The sequence below is a fragment of the Oncorhynchus gorbuscha genome, linkage group LG10, assembly GCF_021184085.1.
Source record: "Oncorhynchus gorbuscha isolate QuinsamMale2020 ecotype Even-year linkage group LG10, OgorEven_v1.0, whole genome shotgun sequence".
Taxonomy (NCBI): Eukaryota; Metazoa; Chordata; class Actinopteri; order Salmoniformes; family Salmonidae; genus Oncorhynchus; species Oncorhynchus gorbuscha.
This window is the reverse complement of record NC_060182.1, coordinates 47,429,791-47,456,987: the sequence shown is the minus strand read 5'-3', so window position 1 is coordinate 47,456,987 and position 27,197 is coordinate 47,429,791. Positions and strand designations below refer to the sequence as shown.

The following is a 27,197-nucleotide window of genomic DNA, read 5'->3' as shown; positions in this document are numbered from 1 at the left end:
ACAAGTACATTAGTGTCTAGTTTGAGAAACAGATACCTCACAAGTCCTCAACTGGCAGCTTCATTAAACAGTACCTGCAAAACACCAGTCTCAATGTCAACAGTGAAGAGGAAATTCCGGGATGCTGGGTTTCTAGGCAGAGTTCCTCTGTCCAGTGTGTGTGTTCTTTTGCCCTTCTTAATCTTTTATTTTTATTGGCCAATTTGGCTTTTTCTTATCAACTCTGCCTAGAAGGCCAGCATCCCGGAGTCGCCTCTTCACTGTTGACGTTGAGACTGGTGTTCTTGAAATTTGCAGATTGACTGACCTGCATGTCTTAAAGTAATGATGGACTGTCATTTCTCTTTGCTTATTGGAGCTGTTCTTGCCATAATATGGACTTGGTCTTTTACCAAATAGGGCCATCTCAAATGTAAAATATATTTTCATTTGTTTAACACTTTTTTGGTTACTACATGATTCCATATGGGTTATTTCATAGTTTTGATGTCTTTACTATTATTCTACAATGTAGAAAATAGTAAAAATAAAGATAAACCCATGAATGAGTAGGTGTGTCCAAACTTTTGACTGGTGCTGTATCTACAGTGCATTTGGAAAGTATTCAGATTACTTACGCTACAGCCTTATTCTAAAATTGATGAAATAAAAATGTTCCTCATCAATCTCCACACAATAACCCATAATGACAAAGCGAAAACAGTTTTTTTCCATTTCTGCACATTTATAATAGAACTGAAATACCTTATTTACATAAACAATTCAGACCCTTTGCTATGAGACTCGAAATGGAGCGCAGGTGCATCCTGTTTCATTTATCATCCTTGAGATGTTTCTCCAACTTGATTGGAGTCCAACTGTGGTACATTCAATTGGTTGGACATGGAAAGGCACACACCTGTCTATTTAAGGTCCTACCATTGACAGTGCATGCCAGAACAAAAACCAAGCCGTGAGGTCGAAGGATTTGCCGTAAAGCTCCGAGATAGGATTGTGTTGAGGCACAGATCTGGGGAAGGGCACCAAAAGATGTCTGCAGCATTGAAGGTCCCCAAGAACACAGTGGCCGCCATCATTCTTAAATGGAAGAAGATTGGACCACCAAGACTCTTCCTAGAGCTGGTTGCCCATTCAAACTGAGCAATCATTCGATAAGGGCCTTGGTCAGGGAGTTGACCAAGAAACCGATGTTCACTGAAACCTTTCAGAAGAACAACCATCTCTGCACCACTCCACCAATCAGGCCTTTATAGTAGAGTTGCCAGATGGAAGCCATTACTCAGTAAAATGCACATGACAGCCCACTTGGAGTTTACCAAAAGGCATTTGGCTGGAATGCAAAGCATCACGCTTGGAGGAAACCAGACACAGCTCATTGCCTGACCAATACCATCCAAACAGTGAAGCATGGTGGTGGCAGAATCGTGCAGTGGGGACGTTTTTCCACGGCAGGGAGAGGGAGACTAGTCACGATCGAGGGAAAGATGAACAGAGCAAAGTACAGAGAGATCCTTAATGGAAACCTACTCCAGACCTCTCAGGACTTCAGATTGGTGTGAAGGTTCACCTTCCAACAGGACAACAATGCTAAGCACACAGCCAAGACAACGTAGGAGTGGCTTCGGGACAAGTCTGAATGTCCTTCAGTGGTGCAGCCAGAGCCAGGACTTGAGACCTGAAAATAGCTGTGCAGCGACGCTCCCCATCCAACCTGACAGAGCTTGACAAGATCTGCAGAGAAGAGTGTGAGAAACCCCCCAAATGCAGTTGTGCTAAGCTTGTAGCGTCATACCCAAGAAGACTTGAGGCTGTAATTGCTGCCAAAGGTGCTTCAACAAAGTACTGAGTAAAAGGTCTGAGTACTTCCGCTTCTTATTTTTAATACATTTGCTAAAAAATAAACTGTTTTTGCTTTGTCATTATGGGGTATTGTGTGTAGATTCATGAGGGGGGGAAACAATGTAATACATTTTAGAATAAGGCTGTAACATAACAAAATGTGGAAAAAGTCTAGGGGTCTGAATACTTTCCGAATGCACTGTATGTCAGATGAATCTTCGATGTAAGTTATTTGGCTAGGATACCAAGATAGACCTGACCATATCACTTGACCAGGAAAGACTCTGAACCCTAGATTTAGCCTTTAGGGCTGAGAGGATTTCCAGGTCAGGTAGGTCATGTGGTCAGGAAAAACTCAGTATGTCATGTATGTCCTATGTAGGCGCCACACTGCACTATGACAGGTCTAAGTCCCCTCTCCTCCTCTCTATCCCGCCTCAGATCACCCTGATGGGCACTCCCATCCTGCGGCAGGAGAATGCATTGCACTCCAGTGACGTCGCAATGTTTAAGGGCCACCCGTGCAGCTGGGATCCCTGCCACAACGGGGGTCTCTGCAACCCCATGCTTGAGAGCTACGAGTGTGTGTGCCCCCACGGCTTCACGGGCACAGTCTGTCAGAACAGTGAGTGAACAAGGATCCTGAGTTCAACGTTTCTGTTGGTGTAGTGTTGATGTCACGCTAGTCTTACAATGTTTCCATTTGAAGGTTAGCGTAACCCCTCTGTTTCATCATTCTCACCAGTTTGCACACGTTAACACACACGAACTACACACACGTGTACTTTACTAAACACATTCACTTTGGCCGTGTGCCCTACTGTTACTTTTACTTTAATTAGAACCATCCCAATTCATCACCATCCACTGCCTTGACTCCAATTAAAGGAGCCATGTTTCCTATTGTTTCATGTGATCTCATCCAATGTTCCTCCTCCTCTTCCTCACAGCCATCTTGGAGAAGTCCGCCGGGGAGTCGGAGTCCATTGCTTTTGACGGCCGGACTTTTATCGAGTACCACAACGCCGTCACCAAGAGGTAATCAAATCAAATCAATCAAATTATATTGGTCACATACACGTGGTTAGCAGATGTTATTGGTCACATACACGTGGTTAGCAGATGTTATTGGTCACATACACGTGGTTAGCAGATGTTATTGGTCACATACACGTGGCTAGCAGATGTTATTGGTCACATACACGTGGTTAGCAGATGTTATTGGTCACATACACGTGGCTAGCAGATGTTATTGGTCACATACACGTGGCTAGCAGATGTTATTGGTCACATACACGTGGCTAGCAGATGTTATTGGTCACATACACGTGGCTAGCAGATGTTATTGGTCACATACACGTGGCTAGCAGATGTTATTGGTCACATACCCGTGGCTAGCAGATGTTATTGGTCACATACACGTGGCTAGCAGATGTTATTGGTCACATACACGTGGTTAGCAGATGTTATTGGTCACATACACGTGGGTAGCAGATGTTATTGGTCACATACATGTGGTTAGCAGATGTTATTGCGAGTGTAGCAAAATGCTTGTGCTTCCAGTTCCGACAGTGCAGCAATATCTAACATGTAATCTAACTCCACAACAATACACACAAATATAAATAAAGGAATGGAATAAGAATGTATAGATATATGGATGAGCAATGCCAGAGCAGCATAGGCTAAGATACAGTAGATAATATAGAATACAGAATATACAGTGGGGAGAACAAGTATTTGATACACTGCCGATTTTGCAGATTTTCCTACTTACAAAGCATGTAGAGTTCTGTAATTTTTACCATAGGTACACTTCAACTGTGAGAGACGGAATCTAAAACAAAACTCCAGAAAGTCACATTGTATGATTTTTAAGTAATTAATTTGCATTTTATTGCATGACATAAGTATTTGATACATCAGAAAAGCAGAACTTAATATTTGGTACAGAAACCTTTGTTTGCAATTACAGAGATCATACTTTTCCTGTAGTTCTTGACCAGGTTTGCACACACTGCAGCAGGGATTTTGGCCCACTCCTCCATACAGACCTTCTCCAGATCCTTCAGGTTTTGGGGCTGTCGCTGGGCAATACGGACTTTCAGCTCCCTCCAAAGATTTTCTATTGGGTTCATGTCTGGACACTGGCTAGGCCACTCCAGGACCTTGAGATGCTTCTTACGAAGCAACTCCTTAGTTGCCCTGGCTGTGTGTTTCGGGTCATTGTCATGCTGAAAGACCCAGCCACGACCCATCTTCAATGCTCTTACTGAGGGAAGGAGGTTGTTGGCCAGGATCTTGCGATACATGGCCCCATCAATCCTCCCCTGAATACGGTGCAGTCGTCCTGTCCCCTTTGCAGAAAAGCATCCCCAAAGAATGATGTTTCCACCTCCATGCTTCACGGTTGGGATGGTGTTCTTGGGGTTGTACTCATCCTTCTTCCTCCAAACACGGCGAGTGGAGTTTAGACCAAAAAGCTCTATTTTTGTCTCATCAGACCACATGACCTTCTCCCATTCCTCCTCTGGATCATCCAGATGGTCATTGGCAAACTTCAGACGGGCCTGGACATGCGCTGGCTTGAGCAGGGGGACCTTGCGTGCGCTGCAGCATTTTAATCCATGACGGCATAGTGTGTTAGTAATAGTTTTCTTTGAGACTGTGGCCCCAGCTCTCTTCAGGTCATTGACCAGATCATGCCATGTAGTTCTGGGCTGATCCCTCACCTTCCTCATGATTATTGATGCCCCACGAGGTGAGATCTTCCATGGAGCCCCAAACCGAGGGTGATTGACCGTCATCTTGAACTTCTTCGATTTTCTAATAATTGCGCCAACAGTTGTTGCCTTCTCACCAAGCTGCTTGCCTATTGTCCTGTAGCCCATCCCAGCCCTGTGCAGGTCTACAATTGTATCCCTGATGTCCTTACACAGACCTCTGGTCTTGGCCATTGTGGAGAGGTTGGAGTCTGTTTGATTGAGTGTGTGGACAGGTGTCTTTTATACAGGTAACGAGTTCAAACAGGTGCAGTTAATACAGGTAATGAGTGGAGAACAGGAGGGCTTCTTAAAGAAAAACTAACAGGTCTGTGAAAGACGGAATTCTTACAAGTTGTTAGGTGATCAAATACTTATGTCATGCAAATTAATTACTTTAAAATCATACAATGTGATTTTCTGGATTTTTGTTTTAGATTCCGTCTCTCACAGTTGAAGTGTACCTATCATAAAAATGACAGACCTCTACATGCTTTGTAAGTAGGAAAACCTGCAAAATCGGCAGTGTATCAAATATTTGTTCTCCCCACTGTACATATGAGATGAGTAATGCAAGATATGTAAACATTATTAAAGTAGCATTATTAAGGTGACTCGTGTTCCATTTATTAAAGTGGCCAATGATATCAAGTCTGTAGGAAGGCAGCTGCCTCTGAGTTAGTGATGACTGTTTAACTGTCTGATGGCCTTGAGATGGAAGCTGTTTTTCAGTCTCTTGGTCCCAGCTTTGATGCACCTGTACTTACCTCGCCTTCTGGATGGTAGTGGGGTGAACAGGCAGTGGCTCGGGTGGTTGTTGTCCTGGAGGGGAGGTAGTTTACCCCCGGTGATGCATTGTGCAGACCACACCACCCTCTGGAGAGCCCTGCGGTTGTTGACGACAGCCCGACAGGATGCTCTCAATTGTGCCTCTGTAAAAGTTTGTGAGGCTTTAAGGTGACAAGCCACATTTCTTCAGCCTCCTGAGGTTGAAGAGGTGCTGTTGTGCTTTCACCACACTGTCTGTGTGGGTGGACCATTTCAGTTTGTCTGTGATGTGTACGCCAAGGAACTTTTCACCTGCTCCACTGCTGTCCTGTCGATATTTATAGGGGGCTCTCTCTGCTGATTCCTTTGTTTTGTTGACGCTAAGTGAGAGATTGTTTTCCTGACAGCCCCGCGAGAGCCTACACCTCCCTGTAGCCTGTCTTGTCATTGTTGGTAATCAAGCCTAACACTGTTGTTTCGTCTGCAAACTTGATGATTGAGTTGGAGGCATGCATTGGTCACGCAGTTATGGGTGAACAGGAAGTACAGGAGGGGGGGCCCCAGTGTTGAGGATCAGCAAAGTGGAGATGTTGTTTTCTACCTTCACCACCTGGGTGGCCCTTCAGGAAGCCCAGGACCCGATTGCACAGGTTGGGGTTGAGACTAGAGGTCGACCGATTAATCGGAATGGCCGATTAATTAGGGGCCGATTTAAAGTTTTCATAACAATCGGTAATCGGCATTATGGGCGATTATATTGCTATCCACGAGGAGGCTGCGTGGCAGGCTGACCAGCTGTTACGCGAATGCAGGCAGCGAGGAGCCATGGTAAATTGCTAGCTAGCATTAAACTTATCTTATAAAAACAATCTTGACATAATCACCAGTTAACTACACATGGTTGATGATATTACTAGTTTAACTAGCTTGTCCTGCGTTGCAATCAATGCGGTGCCTGAAATTGTCACTTCTCATGCGTTCAGTGTAAGCAGACTCAGGGTATATGCAGCAGTTTAGGGCGCCTGGCTCGTTGCAAACTGTGTGAAGACCATTTCTTCCTAACAATGGCCGTAATTAATTTGCCAGAATTGTACATGATTATGACATAACATTGAAGGTTGTGCAATGTAACAGCAATATTTATACTTAGGGTTGCCACCCGTTAGATAAAATACGCAACGGTTCCGTATTTCACTGAAAGAATAAACGCTTTGTTTTCTAAATTATAGTTTCCAGATTTGGCCATATTAATGACCTAAGGCTCGTATTTCTGTGTGTTTATTATATTATAATTAAATCTATGATTTGATTTTTGATAGAGCAGTCTGACTGAGCGGTGGTAGGCAGCAGCAGGCTCGTAAGCATTCATTCAAACAGCACTTTCCTGCGTTTGCCAGCAGCTCTTCGCAATGCTTGAAGCACAGCGCTGTTTATGACTTCAAGCGTATCAACTCCCGAGATTATGTTGGCAATACTATAGTGCCTAAAAGAACATCCAATAGTCAAAGGTCTATGAAGTACAAATGGTATAGAGAGAAATTGTCCTATAATAACTACAACCTAAAACTTCTTACCTGGGAATATTAAAGACTCATGTTAAAAGGAACCACCAGCTTTCATATGTTCTCATGTTCTGAGCAAGGAATTTAAATGTTAGCTTTTTTACATGGTACATATTGCACTTTTACTTTCTTCTCCAACACTGTGTTTTTGCATTATTTAAACCAAATGTAATATGTTTCATTATTTATTTGAGACTAAATTGATTTTATTTACGTATTATATTAAGTTAAAATAAAGTGTTCATTATTCATTCAGTGTTGTTGCAATTGTCATTATTACAAATATATTTGCAAAGATTGGCCGATTTATCGATTTAGGCTTTTTTTGGTCCTCCAATAATCGGTATAAGTGTTGAAAAATCATATTTGGTCGACCTCTAGTTGAGACCCAGAGCCTCAAGCTTAATGATGAGCTTGGAGGGTACTATGGTGTTGAATGCTGAGCTATAGTCAATGAACAGCATTCTAACATAGGTATTCCTCTTGTCCAGATGGGATAGGGCAGGGTGATCGTGATTACGTCGTCTGTGGACCTATTGTGGCGGTAAGCAAATTGGAGTGGAGTGTCCGGTAGGGTGGAGGTGATATGATCCTTGACTAGTCTTTCAAAGCACTTCGTGATGACAGAAGTGAGTGCTACGGGGCGATAGTCATTTAGTTAAGGTTTAATTGGTTTAAGTGAATTGGTCTCCCATGCTAACCGGTAGTAGAGAAATGGTTAATGGCCCCCCATTCATATTCCACTGCAGTAAGTGGTGGTGACAGGGTTGATTATTCCAGGCCCATTAGGGGCCGACCACTTCCCCTGCGCTGTTTCCCTTGTCTTGACTGAATTTAGCTAATTTAGCTGACTGGCTAACAATTACGGCAATGCCCCGAGCACCCCTTTGCTTGCTGTACACCACAGCGGACGGAGCCGACACACACAGACATATACACCCACACACTCTAATTTGATACGCACACCATGCATTTCACAACAACCATAGCAGCCCTAATTTCTATACTTGGTTAAAATTTGATATAATTTAAGCTTCTTTTAGAAATACACAACGAGCGACTGTGTCCCCTCAAAATAGCCGTCCTAAAGTGTCGATTTCCATTTAAACACACGTTAGCTATACCAGGAGAAGCTGGATGATGTAAGTGTAAATGGTTTCAATACAAGGTGTGAACGAGAGAGAAACACATCCTGCCTTCCAGGCTACCGCTGATACATTGTATCCTCTTCCATCCATCTACGTCTTCCACACGCCCGCAGGTTGGCATGCATTAAATGTTTGTGATGATGAACCTGAAAAGACATGGAACATAAGACTAACCATCAAGATCCATTACAAGTCCTCCCAAAACACAACACTCCTCCAGGGTGTGAAAATGGAGAAACAGACAGTGAATTTGAATTTGTGGTCTTATGAACACACACACACACACACACACACACACACACACACACACACACACACACACACACACACACACACACACACACACACACACACACACACACACACACACACACACACACACACACACACACACACACACACACACACACACACACACACACACACACACACACACACACACACACTGAAACTATAAGAGACAATTGTAGGATATGTCTGTATCCTCTGTCTGTTGTCCTGGTTGAGCCTGTCAGATGTATGTCCTGCCGTCCGTCTGTCCAGCCACTCCTTTCTCTTGTCTGTCTGTCTGTCTCATGAGTGTTCCTTGTCTGTCTTTCTGATGCACTCAAGCCATCTGACCAATGACATTCCAGAGTAAGTAGACTTAAAGAGAGTCAAAGCCAAACTAACCCAACTCTAAATACACAAAAGTAATAGATTATTTATTTATTTATCCTATATCATCTTCATCATCTTCACCAGTGCAGATAGCTATCATGTGTATTATGTTTCAAACTCCATGCCCATCATTTGATTTCATCCGGGCTTTTCTCTTCTCTCATTCAAATGGCTCATCATAGTCCAGTCTAAATGAACGCACGACTGCATGTGTACCAGATGCATTGTGTTCAAGCTCATAGCAAAGAGTGCTATATTGAAGGTGCTATATTGTATGCATGGTTGTAACTACTTTCACCAGAGCCAGAAATATGTAAATTGGATGGTTTTAACTGTCATGTTGAAATGAACCCCTTCTTAACTCTTTACACTCATACCCATATACGGGTTGAAAATTGCAGATTTTGGCACTAATAAGTGCCTAAATTGGAACGCAGTGGTAAAATGCTGTAAATGACGTCAGAGTTCAGGCTCTGCCACTCACAGCGCTGTATGGGTTTTTTGCCTGACAGCCATTCTGAACTTGAGCCCCGCACGTTTCAATAAAGTGCTCCCATCCATGTCGCTAATTGGGCAACTTTTGCAAATATGTAGTTGTCTGAGTGAGGAAAATGCTGTAAATTAAGAGGACTCGATGTACTTTGAAAGATGACACACTGAGGATTCTAATAAATACCACTTTGATGTCATACAAGCAAGCCAAACACCTGTGAGTCAAAATGTGCACTGTACATTTCCATATCATAAAACTCATGTCATCTACAGTGTCAACGTTTATGATCCCGATGTTTGATGTACAGTTACAAGATGGCATGGCGCCTAGGTTGTTCTGAACAGAATGAACCTATATTTGTCTATTTGTCTCTCAAAAATAGCCGCGGAACACTCACCTGAATGCACGCATTACTTCTTTCTATGCGCAACAGAATTATGATCTGTTTCTACCCTGTGAAAGCCTAACACTGTAAGATCATATTTTATAACTTAACTAGTTAAGTTAGCAATAGAACAAGCTGTCAAATGATGCCCACCTGACCCAGTATGCGATTTACAGTGTATTCAGACCCCTTCCCTTTTACCACATTTTGTTACGTTACAATCTTATTTGAAAATGGATTAAATCTTTTTTTCCCCTCATCAAGCTACACACAATACCCCATAATGACAAAGTGACAACAGTTTTTTTTTTCATTTTTGCAATTAAATACAAAAACTGAAATACCTTATTTACAGAAGTATTCAGACCCTTTGCAATGATACCTGAAATTGAGCTTAGGTGCATCCTGTTTCCATTGATCATCCCTAAGATGTTTCTCCAACTTGATTGGAGTCCACCTGTGGTAAATTCAATTGATTGGACATGGTTTAGAAAGTCACACACCTGTCTATATAAGGTCGCACAGTTGACAGTGCATGTCAAAGCAAAAACCAAACCATGAGGTCAAAGGAATTATCCGTAGAGCTCCGAGACAGTATTGTGTTGAGGCACAGATCTGGGGAAGGGGAAAAACAAAATGTCTGCAGCATTGAAGGTCTAGAACACAGTGGCCTCCATCATTCTTAAATGGGACAAGTTTGGAACCACCAAGACTCTTCGTAGAGCTGGCCGCCGTCCGGCGAAACTGAGCAATCGGGGGAGAATGGCCTTGGTCAGGGAGGTGACCAAGTAACCAATGGTCACTCTGACAGAGCATTAGAGTTCCTCTTTGGAGATGGGAGAACCTTCCAGAAGGACAACCATCTCTGCAGCACTCCACCATTCAGGCCTTTATGTTAGAGTGGCCAACTGAAAGCCACTCCTCAGTAAAAGGCACATGACAGTCGCTTGGAGTTTGCCAAAAAGCACCTAAAGGACTCTCAGACCATGAGAAACAAGATTGAGCTCTTTGGCCTGAATGTCAAGTGTCACGTCTGGATGACACCTGGCACCATCCCAAAGGCGAAGCAAGGTGTTGGCAGTGTCATGCTGTGGGGATGTTTTTCAGCAGCAGGGACTGGGAGACCAGTCAGGATTGAGTACAGAGAGATCAGAGAGATCCTTGATGAAAATCTGCTCCAGAGCGTTCACCTTCCAACAGGACAACGACCCTAAGCACACAGCTAAAGACAATGCAGGAGTGGCTTCGGGACAAGTATCTGAATGTCCTTGAGTGGTTCAGCCAGAGGCCGAACTTGATCCCGATCGAACATCTCTGGAGAGACCTCCAAATTGCTGTGCAGCAATGCTCCCCATCCAACCTGACAGCTTGAGAGGATCTGTAGAGAAGAATGGGAGAAACATACTCAAGAAGTCTGAAAATCGTGAAGTACTGAGTAAAGTACAATAATTTCTAAAAACCTGTGTTTGCTTTGTTATTATAGGGTACTTTGTGTAAATTGAGGGGGATAACACAATTTAATTAAGTTTAGAATAAGGCTGTAACGTACAGTTGAATTCGGAAGTTTACATATACCTTATACCTTATTTTTCACAACCTGACATTTAATCCTAGTAAAAATTCCCTGTCTTTGGTCAGTTAGGATCACCACTTTATTTTAAGAATATGAAATGTCAGAATAATAGTAGAGAGAATGATTTATTTCAGATTTAATTTCTTTCATCACTTTCCCAGTGAGTCAGAAGGTTACTTACACTTAATTAGTATTTGGTAGCATTGTCTTTAAATTGTTTAACCTGGGTCAAACATTTCAGGTAGCCTTCCACAAGCTTCCCAGAATAAGTTGGGTGAATTTGGGCCCATTCCTCCTGACAGAGCTGGTGTAACTAAGTCAGGTTTGTAGGCATCCTTGCTTGCACATGCTTTTCCAGTTCTGCCAATACATTTTCTATAAGATTGAGGTCAGGGCTTCATGATGGCCACTCCAATACCTTGACTTTGTTGTCCTTAAGCCATTTTGCCACAACTTTGGAAGTATGTTTGGGGTCATTGTCCATTTGGAAGACCAATTTGTGACCAAGCTTTAACTTCCTGACTGATGTCTTGAGATGTCGCTTCATTATATCCACATAATTTTCCTAAATCAGGATGCCATCTATTTTGTGAAGTGCCCCAGTCCCTCCTGCAGCAAAACACCCCCACAACATGATGATACCACCCCCGTACTTCACGGTTGGGATGGTGTTCTTCGGCTTGCAAGCATCCCTCTTTTTTTCCCTCCAAACATAACGATGGTCGTTATGGCCAAACAGATCTATTTTTGTTTCATGAGACCAGAGGACAGTTTTACAAAAATTACAATCTTTGTCCCCATGTGCAGTTGCAAACCGTAGTCTGGCTTTTTTTATGGCGGTTTTGGAGCAGCAGCTTCTTTCTTGCTGAGCAGTCTTTCAGGTTATGTCGATATAGGACTCGTTTTACTGTGGAAAAATACTTTTGTACCTGTTTCCTTCAGCATCTTCACAAGGTCTTTTGCTGCTGTTCTGGGATTGATTTGCACTTTTCACACCAGAATATGTTCATCTCTAGGAGACACATGTCACATGTGTCTCCTTCCTGAGCGGTATGACGGCTGTGTGGTCCCATGGTGTTTAAACTTGCGTACTATTGTTTGTACAGATGAACATGGTACCTTCAGGCATTTGAAAATTGCTCCCAAGGATGAACCATACTTGTGGAGTTCTACACATTTTTTTTCTGAGGTCTTGACTGGTTTCTTTAGGTTTTCCCATGATGTCAAGCAAAGAGGCATTGAGTTTGAAAGTAGGCCTTGAAATACATTCACAGGTACACCTCCGATTGACTCAAATGATGTCAATTAGCCTGTCAGAAGCTTCTAAAGCCATGTCATAATTTTCTGGAGCTGTTTAAAGGCACAGCTGTTTAAAGGCACAGTCAACTTAGTGTATGTAAATTTCTGACCACTGGAATTGTGATACAGTGAGTTATAAGAGAAATAATCTGTCTGTAAACAATTATTGGGAAAATTACTTGTCTTGCACAAAGTAGATGTCCTAACCGACAAACTATAGTTTGTTGACAAGAAATTTGTGGAGTGGTTGAAAAATGAGTTTTAATGACTCCAACCTAAGTGTATGTGAACTTCTGACTTCGACTGTAACAAGATGTTATAAGTCAAGGTGTCTGAATACTTTCTGAATGCACTTTATAATGGTCTCTTTTTGGATTGCGTGAACAACAACAGTAATCGTGTGATGGCGGGGATGCAGGGTTGTGTTCCAAACAAGTGTGCTTGCTCTAATTCCTCAATGGCACAGCTAGGAGAGCTCAAAAAAAATCACCTTATTGTTGAAGACTCTTCTTTGAGTCATAAAAGTGCATTGAAATGACTTAGGAACTGAGGACACTTAGAGAAATGTGTGGCTACTTGGAGACACCAGTTAGCTCTCTCAGTCAAACCCCTGTAATTTATTTTTGTCTTATGTTGCACCTTCCCAACATTTTCCATGAATATTCTTATCGTGTTACTGAATGTATCCAGAGTATTTTCTGATTTCGTTGTCAGCAAATGTGATGAAAAGAACAGTTAATGTAAAAGGCACATAAAATCAACTGTGTAATGTTTGGATTCAGTCTTGTGTCAGGGGGATTGTTGTGTCAACTTTGGTCTAATAATATTTCCATAATCTCCAAACTGTACCATGTTTATGCATCTGCTTTTCATATTTCTTTTGTAAGAAACATGTCAATTTAGCCATGTCCATATAGGCCAATTCCCACGAGTGTAAAGGCTTAACTGCAAGGTAGTGGACCAAGATATTCCCCCTTCCTCAGTATTGCTGCATCAGTTATTTTACTGCCTCCTCCAGGGCAACACTTAGATCTTACTTTGTTAGTTTCCTTTTTGTTGGCATTTGCTTGGTAAGTAACTTCTTAAAAGATTTGATTTGATAAAAAAACTAATCGGGGAAGTTGGTTTTAGGTTGAATTATGCCGAGCTTATTCACCAGAGAATTCGATATCCACATTTAAGCCCCTGTCATTCACACTTAGTTCAATCTCTAACTGCAATTATGAATATGTATCAATTTGGATGCTGAGAAAAAGGAAGGCTGACATGTTAAGGAGTTGTCTCATGTTTTTAAAATGATTTTCAAGAATGTAATGGCTGTCGTCAGAATGAGACCAAAGCGCAGCGTGGAAAGTGTTCATGACTCAATGTTCAAAAAACACTGATGACAAAATGACAAAAGGTGAAAACGAAAGCGCACAGTTCTGTCAGGAAAAACAGAAAATAACATCCCACTCGAAACCAACACGGAAAATGACAACTTATGTATGATCCCCAATCAGAGACAATGATAGATAGTTGCCGCTGATTGGGAACCACACTAACATAGAAATAAGGAAACTAGAATGCCCATCCTAGTCACACCCTGACCTAACCAAAATAGAAAATAAAAACCTCTATGGCCAGGGCGTGACAAAGAAAGACTTCATATCGAGACGTCTTTGAGACCAGCCCTAACAATGTGGCAGCTGGTATCAAAATCCGTTAGGACAACATTTTTCAAATTAAAATGATCAAAGCTTTATGATTATTTGAATCAGCTTTGTAGTGCTATGCTAAAAACTAGACGTGCACCTCTTGGAGTTTGGCCAACCCTGCGTTAGAGTGATAATCATGGTCCTTCGAGCCGGACTGGCCAGAGGAGCTTTAATAGTTGTCACTTCCTGTAAGAGAGAGGGGCGCGATTATGGTCCAAACCAGAGCCAGCCCAATCTCTCTGAGCGAGTGTCATCGATTCAACATTATCTGGTGTTTAACAGAGATTCATAAATTGATCAATTAATTCCTCAGAGGAATGTTATAGCAATGTTATTACAACACACAGACCAGCGCTGTATCACCCTGGGCTAATGATGCTGTTACTATTTACTGTAGCCTAGATCGGTCTTCATTCCTCTTCTGAAAGCTTGGGTCAATTTCATCACGCCCCAATATTGGAGCAACCAAATCATATAGGGCCCTGTCTCTGTCTCTCCCCATTTTTGTCGATTTCCCCATTTTTCTCATTTGGTGCTTCCTTCTAGCAAGGAAGTTGATAAGTCACCACACACACACACACACACACACACACACACACACACACACACACACACACACACACACACACACACACACACACACACACACACACACACACACACACACACACACACACACACACACACACACACACACACACTAGTGGAAAATGTTATTATCCCCAAAAGAAAAATGGTTTGGCAAATGAATCATAAAATCATGACATTGTTGCCCAGCCTTCCCCTTAAGAGTCCCAGTGGTGGTGTGGTTGTGCTTTACTGCTCCTGGACCAAGGCTACAATGTCTCTGATCAAATCAAATTGTATTGGTCGCATACACAAGCGAAATGCTTGTGTTCCTAACTCCAACAGTTCAGCAGTATCTAACAATACACAACAGTACACAGTAAAATAATATAATTTAAAAGCAGAAATATTTCGACAAGCATTGTCCGAGTCAAAAGTATATAAAAACAAAAATATCACATCTCCAGAATTCCACTTTTCCTGGCACCACTCCACTAGGGCCAGCTCCTCCCTGTAGGCCATCTTGTCGTTGTTGGCAATCAGGCCTACCACTTTTGTGTCACCTGCAAACTTGATTGTTGAGTTGTAAGTAAGCAAGTACAGAACGAGGCTGAGGACGCACCTTTGTGGGGCCCCTGTGTTGAGGTTCAGTGTAGTGGAGGCGTTGTTGCCTAACCACCTGGGGGGGGGGGGGGGGGGCCTGTCAGGAAGTCCAGGATCCAGTTCCACAGGGCGGGGTTCAGACCCAGGACCCCAAGCTTAATGATGAGCTCGGAGGATACTATGGTGTTGAAGGCTGAGCTGTAGTCAATGATCAGTATTCTTACATACATTAGGTAAGATGGGATAGGGCAGTGTAGTGCGATGGCATCATCCGTGAATCTATTGGGGCAGTATGTAAATTGTAGTGGGCCTCGGCTGTGGCCTCGGAAGGTGACATGATCCTTAACTAGTCTCTCAAAGCACTTCATGATGACGGAAGTGTGCTACGGGGCGATAGTCATTTAGTTCAGTTACCTTAGCTTTCTTGGGAACAGATACAATGGTGGACATCTTGAAGCATGTGGGGACAGCAGACTGAGATAGGAAGAGATTGAATATGTCCATAAACACTCCAGCTAGCAGGTCTGCGCCTGCTCTGAGGATGCTGCTCGGGATGCCATCTGGGCCGGCAGCCTTTCAAGGGTTAACATGCTGTCCACGATGTGGCTGGTTTTCTCTTTATAATCTGTGATTTTCTGGAGTCCCTGCCACATACATCTTGTGTCTGAGCCGTTGAATTGCAACTCCACTTTGTCTCTGTACTGACGTCCTGCCTGTTTGATTGCCTTACGGAGGGCATAACTGGACTGTTTATACCCTACCATATTCCCAGTCACCTTGCTGTGGTTATATGCAGTGATCACACTGGGAACAACATCCCCTATACACTTCTTGATTAACTCAGTCACCTTGTCAGTGTACACGTCAATGTTATTCTAGAAGCAACCCGGAACATGTCCCAGTCCGCGTGATCAAAACAGTCTTGATCAGACCAGCATTGAATAAACCTTAGCACAGGTATTTCCTGTTTGAGTTTCTGTTTATAGGGAGGCAGGAGCGAAAGGGAGTTGGTGAGGGGAGAGCCTTGTAGCTATCCTGGAAGGGAGAGTATTTCTGCAGGCAATGTGTTGGTAGAACTTCAGTAGTGTTTTCCTCAGATTTGCTTTATTCAAATTCCCAGCTGTAATAAATGTCCCCCAGGTTATGCAGTTTCCAGTTTGCACATGGTCCAGTGTAGTTCTTTGAGAGCTGTCATGTATCGGCTAGAGGGGGAATATACACGGCTGTGACGATAACCAAAGAAAATTCTAAGGAGGTAATTGTGAGGTATTCTAGGTCGGGTGAACAAAATGACTTGAGTTCCTGTACGTTCCCACAATCACACCATGAGTAGTTAATCATGAAACATACACCTCCGCCTTTCTTCCCAGAGAGTTCTCTATCAGCACAATGTACTGAGAATCCAGCTGGCTGTATGGATGGGAACAGAATATCCAGAGAGAGCCATGATTCTGTGATCACGGCTCCAGAGCCAAACTCATAAAATGTGTTCTATTTCCTGTGTTCATACTACCTAGAATGCAGTAATGCATTGGCTAGTATCCTAGTATGGACCATGGAAGGTAGCTAGACATGTTTTCCCATCTCTCGGGCAACAACTCTGTTCAACACATCTCCCTGATCACTGAGGCTCTTGTCTATGCTGGCGATGCTATATAGTACATCACCCTGTAAGGTTCCTTGTGGGTCCTCCTTCCACCTCCCTCCGTCCGCTTATTGCACGCCCTTCCATTCTCTCCCCTGCTCCCTTAAAGTCCAGAGTCACTGGAGAACCCGTCGGAACAGAGGTGAGTGTCCTGGAGCCTATAGCCAGCGATGTCCAACCAATCGCTAGCATGCTGTCTCCCCACCCTTCTGCATCCCAACCCGACACCCCTCAGGTCGGCAGCCTAACTTGTCACTACTAAAGGGTCAGAAAGTGCCCCTAGAAACAGTATTGGAGAGCCACAGTTCAATACTCTCGGCCCCATTTAGAGAAGTATAATAGGGCCACACTACTCTGTACACTGGGCCCCATAGAGAAATTATTGGAGGGCCAGACTTCTCTATACTTCTCTATATACTGGGCCACATATAGAGACAGTATTATATTTTAATTTGTTTATCTGGATCCCCATAAGCTGTTGCAATCGCACCCGGGTCTATTAAGACAGCAGAGCTCAGTCCCCAATCATATCCAGTTTAGCAATGTTCTGTTTACTTCTCCCACCTAAAGGCAATGGGGTGCACAGCCCTTTTTCAGACTTATTCAAAAATAATAAAAGAAGAATAGAATAATAAAAGAAGCATAGAAGATGATACTCCATAATATTAATCAAATCCAGTAAGTAAACCCCAAAGTAAGACAACTTGGTTGCATATTAAATAATGTATTGTTTCACATCAAATTCTTAATTAAATTAAAACGTTGTCCCTTCTTGGAAATGTATTATGCAACCAGGAGTCCGAAACATAAGACTAGTCAGTATAGTATAAATACAGTATAATATATCCTTAGTCTGAGGACCTTATTCTTTCTGAAAATCCATCCTGTTGAGGATTTATTCAACCTCATACCCAGGCTGTTGAGGATTTATTGAACCTCCTACCCAGGCTGTTGAGCATTTATTGAACCTCCTACCCAGGCTGTTGAGCATTTATTGAACCTCATACCCAGGCTGTTGAGGATTTATTGAACCTCCTACCCAGGCTGTTGAGGATTTATTGAACCTCCTACCCAGGCTGTTGAGGATTTATTGAACCTCCTACCCAGGCTGTTGAGGATTTATTGAACCTCCTACCCAGGCTGTTGAGGATTTATTGAACCTCCTACCCAGGCTGTTGAAGATTTATTGAACCTCCTACCCAGGCAAGGGGAAAGGAGTCCAAATATTGTATGTGTTTTGCTACTGACCGTTTGTCTAAAGGATTTCTATGACTCTAAATTCATTAGTCATTCTGTTTTGTGCATTTGTGCTTGAGTGAATTTAAATGGTGTATTTTAGAAAGATTAGTTATGCTTTGGAAATCTCAAATCCAAATGTAGAAACGTTGCACTCCTTCCTCTCTGCTGGGTCGAATACTAAACACGCGTCAAGTTCGGTTGGCCATACCTGAACAGAAACTAAATGAAAAGCCTCAAATAATTATTCAGTTTAAACAATCCGTCCAGTCTCTTCACCACCGTTAGCTCATTAGCAGTAGCACCACTTTTGGCCGGCCCAATGAGAGGATCAAATCAAACTTTATTCAAGGGTCATTTTCTCTTTTCTTCCTTTTCTCCTGTCCTCCTGCCCTTTGTGGATAACCCCCTGTGCTCCCTAAAGACTCTGTCTGTTTGCTGAGCAGACTCGTGTCATGGACATGTCATGTCTGTCTTGTGTGATCTGGGTGTTGTGTTGTGTGCTCTCTGTGTTGTCTTGTGTGCTCTCTGTTCTGTGTTGTGTTGTGTGCTCTCTGTTCTGTGTGCTTTGCCTGTTTGTCAAAAAAAAAAAATTACGATCCTTTTCAAAAAGTTGTTGTACCTCGTCGACTTCACAGTACATCACAGCGATACCGATTAGTGACACACACACCACACACACAGAGGCATGATTCTCTTGATATCCATCTCTTGAAGGAAACAATGGAGAATAAAGGAGCTGTGTAAAAATAGCTTCCTTTCTGGAGTCTTTTTGTTTGAGGTCTGTACCAAATGGAGCTGTGTGCATGTGTGCGTACATGGATGTGTGTATGTATGCCTTTGTGTGTAGTGGGGCGTGTGTGTGTGCGCGTGTGTGTGCGTTCGTATGCAAACCACCACACCAGCTAGGCTCTAAGCAGCAGCCCACTCACAGAGTAGAGACAGCTGTGGCAGTGACATGCAGCGCTCCCCATAGGAAGGCCCAGGATGTCCCAGTCTCCCCAGCTCCCTGACTCCCCCGTAGCATTGGCAGTCCAGAGACTGAGATCAAACAGCACCGAACCCCCCCCAGCATCCTGCCTCAGTCCTCCGCCTCAACCACCGAGAGAGAGAGAGAGAGAGAGAGAGAGAGAGAGAGAGAGAGAGAGAGAGAGAGAGAGAGAGAGAGAGAGAGAGAGACCAGTTCACAATAACCTCACTTACTCTGCTCTCCAATAATATAAGTCATTCTAAAGCTCCTCCCCCTGCCCTGCAGTGAGAAGGCCCTTCTGGTGAACAAATTTGAGCTGAGCATCAAGACGGAGGCCACACAGGGCCTGGTGCTGTGGAGCGGCAAGGGCGTGGAGCGCTCTGACTATATCGCCCTGGCCATTGTGGATGGCCGCGTGCAGATGACCTATGACCTGGGCTCCAAGCCTGTGGTGCTTCGCTCGACGGTGCGCGTCAACACTAACAGTTGGATCTGCGTCAAGGCCAGCAGGTAAGGCAACGGCTAACGGGACATTAAACAGGATAGCTTGTATTTGTGATTTTGCTTTAGCGTAAATCCTAACTTCAACTTGACTAACTTTGACTTGGGTGGAAGTCAGGATTTAGCCCTAAGTGAATATTTATATTCGTGATAGAAAATGACCGAACAGTGGAAGTCATGAAATGTTCATAGGTAGTGTTCAGCATACAGAGTGTGTGGTTTTCATATTTGCCTTCAATTTCACTCAGCTTGTAAGCAAACCAACAATCTAGCTTTGGGTTAGCTTTCATGACACAGCATTTAAATGTGGGGTTATGAATGTTATCTCAACCCATTCTGTCATATCGCATACTCCAAACCCGCATCATCCTACCACATAGTGAAGACTTGATACCTTTAAATCCATGGAGGTTGGTCTCATTTCAGCTCCGTGGGAATGACAGCGATGCCTCCAACACACTGTTGGGTGACTGTCTGTGTCTGAAATGGCACCCTATTCCCTATACAGTGGACTACTTTTGGCGATTGCTCATACAGGCTCTGGTCAAACGTAGTGCAAAATATAGGGAATAGGGTGCCATTTCGGATGCATCCACTCTCTCCCCTTTCACTCAATCACCTGCTAAGCACATAGCCATCTGACTTGATTTTTACTACAAGCCAGTAAACAACTCCCTCTTTCTCTCCCTATCTCCCACCTCTCCCTCTACCTTCCCCCTTTCTGCCCCCCTCTCAGAGCACGTAGGAACGGATCTCTCCAGGTGGGCAACGAGGCAGCAGTCACGGGATCGTCGCCCCTGACAGCCACTCAGCTGGACACAGACGGAGCTCTCTGGTTGGGTAGGTGGAATAATAAGCCCGCAACAGGTCTTAGGTTTAACACACAGTGAAACAGACACACAGAGGCAGATGGGAATGCACACACCCAGATGGGAATGCACACATACAGACACACGACAGACAGACTAATCAAATAAATGTTTGTCACATGCGCCCTTAACCAACAATGCAGTTTTAAGGACACAAAGTGAAGTAAGAAATAGATACAGTTGAAGTCGGAAGTTTACATACACTTAGGTTGGAGTCATTAAAACTAGTTTTTCAACCATTCCACAAATGTCTTGTTAACAAACTATAGTTGTGGCAAGTCGGTTAGGACACCTATTTTGTGCATGACATAAGTCATTTTTCCAACAATTGTTTACAGACAGATTATTTCACTTATAATTCACTGTATCACAATTCCAGTGAGTCAGAAGTTTACATACACTAAGTTGACTGTGCCTTTAAACAGCTTGGAAAATTCTAGAAAATGATGTCATGGCTTTAGAAGCTTCTGATAGGCTAATTGACATCATTTGAGTCAATTGGAGGTGTACATGTGAATGTATTTCACAGCCTACCTTCAAACTGAGTGCCTCTTTGCTTGACATCATGTGAAAATCAAAAGAAATCAGCCAAGACCTCCACGAGTAGAACTCCACAAGTCTGGTTCATCCTTGGGAGCAATTTCCAAAGGCCTGAAGGTACCACGTTCATCTGTACAAACAATAGTATGCAAATATAAACACCATGGGACCAAACAGCCATCATACCACTCAGGAAGGAGACACGTTCTGTCTCCTAGAGATTAACTTACTTTGGTGCGAAAAATGCGGATCAATCACAGAACAGCAAAGGACCTTGTGAAGATGCTGGAGGAAACGGGTACAAAAGTATCTATATCCACAGTAAAATTAGTCCTATAATCGACATAACTTGAAAGACCGCTCAGCAAGGAAGAAGCCAGTGCTCCAAAACTATCCATAAAAAATCCAGACTACGGTTTGCAACTGCACATCGGGACAAAGATTGTACTTTTTGGAGAAATGTCCTCTGGTCTGATGAAACGAAAATAGAACTGTTTGGCCTGTAACGGCGTTCGTTTGTCGAAAGAGAGTCGGACCGAAATGCGGCGTGGTTGTTACTCATGTTCTTTAATGAAGAAACGACGATACATGAAATAACTGTATATAAATACAAAAACAAAAAACGGACCGTGAAAACCTAATTACATCCTATCTGGTGAACACTACACAGAGACAGGAACAATCACCCACGAAATACACAGTGAAACCCAGGCTACCTAAATATGGTTCCCAATCAGAGACAACAAGAATCACCTGACTCTGATTGAGAACCGCCTCAGGCAGCCAAGCCTATGCTAGACACACCCCTAATCAACCACAATCCCAATGCCTACAAAAAAAACAATAAGACAACACAACAAACCCATGTCACACCCTGGCCTGAACAAATAATTAAGGATAACACAAAATACTATGACCAAGGTGTGACATGGCCATAATGACCATTGCTATGTTTGGAGGAAAAAGGAGGAGGCTTGCAAGTTGAAGAACACCATCCTAACCATGAAGCACAGGGGTGGCAGCATCATGATGTGGGGGTGCTTTACTGCAGGACGGACTGGTGCACTTCACAAAATAATGAAGAAGGGAAATTATGTGGATATATTGAAGCAACATCTCAAGACATCAAGTTAAAGCTTGGTTGCAAATGGGTCTTCCGAATGGACAATGACCCCAAGCATACTTCCAAAGTTGTGGCAAAATAGCTGAAGGACAACAGAATCAAGGTATTAGAGTGGCCATCACAAAGCCCTGACCTCAATCCTATAGAACATTTGTGAGCAGAACTGAAAGAGTGTGCGAGCAAGGAGGCCTACAAACCTGCCTCAGTTACACCAGCTCTGTCTGGAGGAATGGGCCAAAATTCATCCACATTACTGTGGGAAGCTTGTGGAAGGCTACACGAAACATTTTACCCAGGTTAAACTATTTAAAGGCAATGCTACCAAATACTAATTGAGTGTATGTAAACTTCTGACCCACTGGGAATGTGATGAAAGAAATAAAAGCTGAAATAAATCACTTAAAATAAAGTGGTGATCCTAACTGACCAAAGACAGGGAATTTTTACTTGGAAAAACTGAGTTTAAATGTATTTGGCTAAGGTGTATGTAAACTTCCAACTTCAACTGTAAATAGAAAAATAAAAGTAACCAATAATTACACAGCAGCAGTAAAATAACAATAGCGAGGCTATATACAGGGGGTACCAGTACAGAGTCAATGTGCGGGGGCACCGGTTAGTCGAGGTAATGGAGGTAATATGTTCATGTAGGTAGAGTTAAAGTGACAATGCATAGATAATAAACAGAGCAGCAGCAGCATAAAGAGAGGGGGCAATGCAGATAGTCTGGGAAGCCCTTTGATTAGCTGTTCAGGAGCCTTATGGCTTTGGGGTAGAAGCTGTTGAGAAGACTTTTGGACTTGGACCCGGTGCTCTGGTACCGGTCTAACTTCCCTCTGATAGTGTAATGGACTAGTGACCGAGGTACTGTTGAGCAACACATAGGGTTAACCTGAAATTTGACACACACAGTACATTTCCATCTGTAACAATGGTAGGTGTGTGCCAGAAATGAGGAATGCGCTCACTATGCATGGCAGTGGATGTGAGAGAACTCGCTGGCATGAAAAGAATTGGTCATAAATGTAAGATGACGGTCTGGAAAGTGTGTCCAACTCTATTCCGGTATTGATTTGAGAAGTGAAAAGCAATCTGACTAAACTCAAAAGTTTTCTTTTCTCTGGAATTTGAAACGACCAAAGAAGTCTGCCTGTTATCTTTTTGAGTTCCATTTGACCTGAACTTCGCTCAGCGAAATGGCTTTTGAAGTAGCACACGCTGATAGATTGAATATTCTGGGGAAATGGCGCTGGTAGATTTTTTTTTCTTCCTTGAAATGCATTTGATCGTGTAAGGTGTTGGGAAGGTGTGTGTGGGTGTTTTGAGTTAGGAGAGCCAGCAGGTGGAAGGACACACATAATCCCTCTCTTTCTCACACACACACACGCACGCGCGCGCACACACACACTGACACACCACACACCACTGCGGTTCCAAACAGGTGCCGAGCACGCCCCACAGCTAGAATACATTATCCTTTCAGCAGGCCTCACATCAAGCAGCTCCTCGCTTTTAAATCCTTCTCTTTCACTGCTCATCATTAATTAATATTTTCTTGCATAAAATTAGCCCTGTCGATCCCCGATTCAGAGGCGCGCGATCCGATTAGAGGGGACAAGAGAGAAGGGGGAAAGAGCTTGACGGATAAAGGCCAACTCGGCGCAGCAGATGAAACAGGGACAAAAGCAGGAGAGGGAAGAGAAAGGAAATAAGTGGAAAATAGTGTCTTTGAGAGGGATAGAGATATAGACAAAGAGTGTGTGAAAGTGTTTGATAGAGAATGAGAGATAGAAAACGAGAGAGAATGATAAATCCAGGTGATTTATTAGAAGACGGGCTCCCCTTGGAGTGAATGGAGATTTCGAGTGACTGTACTGCTCGAGCAGGCCTCCAGAAAGGACCACCTGTTTGATATGCAGTTCTTTCCTGTTCACCAGAGCTACATGTCTCTTTCTCATCATCTACTGCCAGGGTCAACATCACACAGTACTTTACAGCAGTTAGTTATCCTTTGTGGCAGGACACATTCTGCTTTGTGGGAGATGCAAGGATGTGACCTAAATCTGTGTGAGTGCTGGGGTGCATGCTTGTGTTGTATGTCTGTTCATGCACCTCAGACACTGTTCTAAATCGCCCTCTTTCTCTTCCCTTCTCTCTCTCTCGTTCTGTCTCCAGGTGGCTTGGAGGAGTTGATGGTGGCCCACAGACTGCCTAAGGCCTACAGCACGGGCTTTGTTGGCTGTGTAAAGAATGTGGTGGTGGACGGCATGGGGCTTCACCTGGTGGAAGACGCACTCAATAGCCCCAAAATATTACACTGTTCCGCCGCTGAGGACAAAAAATAGCCTGGTTAAACCACCCCCTTCATAAACTACATGTCTAATGCTGTAATTAAGTTCTATTTTTGTATAATTATCATCGCTTTTTATATTGGAAAAAAATAATACATCATTTAAATTTGTTTTATTTTGTTTCGTTATACTGTATTTGTTTTGTTTGTTTATCTATGCCTCCCATTCATTCATTATCCCCCTCCTGAAAGGCCGGTGTAAATACCTTGCGTACATTTGTGTGGCGTCGCAAGACAAGCGAAAGTTGTATTAATTGTATTTGTTATTTTCAAACAAACGCGAACAAAACCTTCATATCGCTCATGGCTTGAACACTGGTGAACCACATTGGTCCTCTCTATTATTGCCTCGTCTTGGTGTCATATCAGTCACTACCACCCAACACAGCCTATAGACATAACCCTAACTCTACATACAAACATATTATCGTGTGAGGCAAATGCAGTAGACATACTGCAGATACCTGTGTCATGTTCGTTAGAGCACACTGTTACAAAATGTTTTACAACATTTTGCAACGAAAACAAGCCTGTCTTATTGGTGCCTCATGAACACAACTCTGGTTTCATAGAACCCTCTGCTTGCCCCTGATAGGACACAAGTGTATTCCATATTAGTTAAGACTGAGTTTCGGAAACCGCCTGATCAAACTCTTCAAACTCCTCATACAGCGCAAATACTCTGTTGGCTCTGAACCAATGACTAAGTCTCATTTTTGAACAAAGACGAAGTGCCCTGCATTCCAGAACAACTTACATATCATAATTTCAAAACATACATCAATCAAGAAATGTAATAATAATTTACATAAATAAATGTAATAAATATAGAGTATATAAATACCTGAGACTGTGAATATGTAAGATTGGTTCTCTTCTCATGTATTGTGCTTCTCATGTATTGTGCATATTCTATTTTGCAATCAGTAAAGCTAACAATGACCACTAGTTGCATGCAGTTTCTGCGGTGTTGATTTTGTTTTGTTTTAGTTTCGCCAGATCTTTTCATTTTCTGAGGCGAACGTGTCAGAGGTCAAGTGGATTATTTTACTCTCACCTGATTTCACTGAGCTTGTAGAACTATTTCATTTGGCTGGGTCCTTTTTTTTATGGTGTAACAGAACAAGTTGTTGTTTTTACCACATCTGGCCTGATGGAGGAGCTGTAAGATAAGGCTAAATAGAGGAAGAGGAGAGACGTCATACCAGGTGGGTAATGGGACCCTTCAATGCTCAGTCATGGAAATTTCAATCATCAATGAAATTCTTCAAACTTCAGAGTAAAATTTTTTTTCTCAAATTGAAATGAAAACTGGTTTATACTCTTGCATTAAAATAAAGGGGTCCATCTCTTGCTGATGGAAAGGGGATAATGTGATAAGTTGGGATATTGGGCAGCAAAATTTAAAGAAAAATCGCAAACATAATTGCAATTGCAAATAAACATACTAATACATGGGTTTGTATTAAGATGAATTCTGTAACATGCAAAAACTGACATAAACCCACTCTGTTTTGATACATAAGATACTTGGCAATATTGTTCACTTCATATTTCCCCCTTCTGAAACAAAGGCGGCCATTTTGTAAATGTAGCATTGTGTAAAACTGTGGAGGTTGTTTTTAGTACTATACACTGGAACCAAGAATCTGACTTGTCTGTTCACTACACACAATAATTATGTTCTTATGTCAATGGGGAAGGGAAGGGAAGGGGAAGAGCATTGAAGCATATGGCTTTTGAGTCAAATCAAGGACTAGTTTCCAAAGCTAAGACCAGTAACCGGGTGTGCGTATGTATGGTCTACACCACTGCATTTCTATGTTGTATTACTGTTGAATTGGACCTATTCCAGTAGTTGTGGAATGTGTCCTGTGTTATTGACACTCAGAAGTGACACTGGCTCAAGTATAAGACAGGCACAATCTAATGTCGGGGTAGTTGAAACTGTCTATGAATTGCCTTAAAACAGTTCCAACGGCTCACCGGTTGACAAAGTTGTTGTCCATACTGTGCTCTTATTTTAGCAAGCATCCTAGCCTCATCAACCCCATCGTGTAAAGTAATATGTAATAATTCAATTCATAATAATGCTCATACAAGTCATCGGAGAGCCTCAAAAATGTCTGCCTCTGGCTTTTACAGAAAATGTACTATTTACTGTTTGAATCTATTTTCTGTTCCTTTATGTCTTCATGTGGATTCCCCTATCGACTGGCCTCTAAACTACTGTTTGATTGAGACGCTCCTGAAGAGCAGTGCACAGAGTAAGAGTGGCATGACCTGACCATTACTAACTTTATTACATTTGTCTTTTGTTCCTACCACCATGTAATAAAATGTCAAACAGACCTGACTCTGTCGCCTGTCTCCGTGGAATCCATCTCCTTCCGTCGAAACAACGTAAGGATTACTTAACGGCTTCATAAGCAATGCATAACGGCACTATAAGCACCACCTAAACATTGATCGACGTTTACTGTACACGGTATGTCAATAACATATATTTTACTCATGCTTATTAAAGTGTTAATGACTCCTAACAAACCTTATGTAGTTACTCTTGGATGGTTGAATTATATAAATATAAATGAGGAGTTGTCTGTG

At 42.8% G+C, this 27,197-nt stretch overlaps 1 protein-coding gene across 1 annotated transcript in view; it reads left to right on the top strand.

Annotated features, from left to right (window-relative positions):
* Positions 1 to 26,946, top strand: part of LOC124046196 (agrin-like) — a 516,157-nt gene extending 489,211 nt beyond the window's left edge. The window contains 5 exon segments of the mRNA XM_046366308.1: positions 2,281 to 2,464; positions 2,790 to 2,877; positions 19,493 to 19,717; positions 20,445 to 20,548; positions 24,416 to 26,946. Coding sequence (XP_046222264.1) covers positions 2,281 to 2,464; positions 2,790 to 2,877; positions 19,493 to 19,717; positions 20,445 to 20,548; positions 24,416 to 24,585 — 771 coding nt within the window. The 3' untranslated portion in view covers positions 24,586 to 26,946.
* The last annotated feature ends 251 nt before the right edge of the window (positions 26,947 to 27,197 follow it).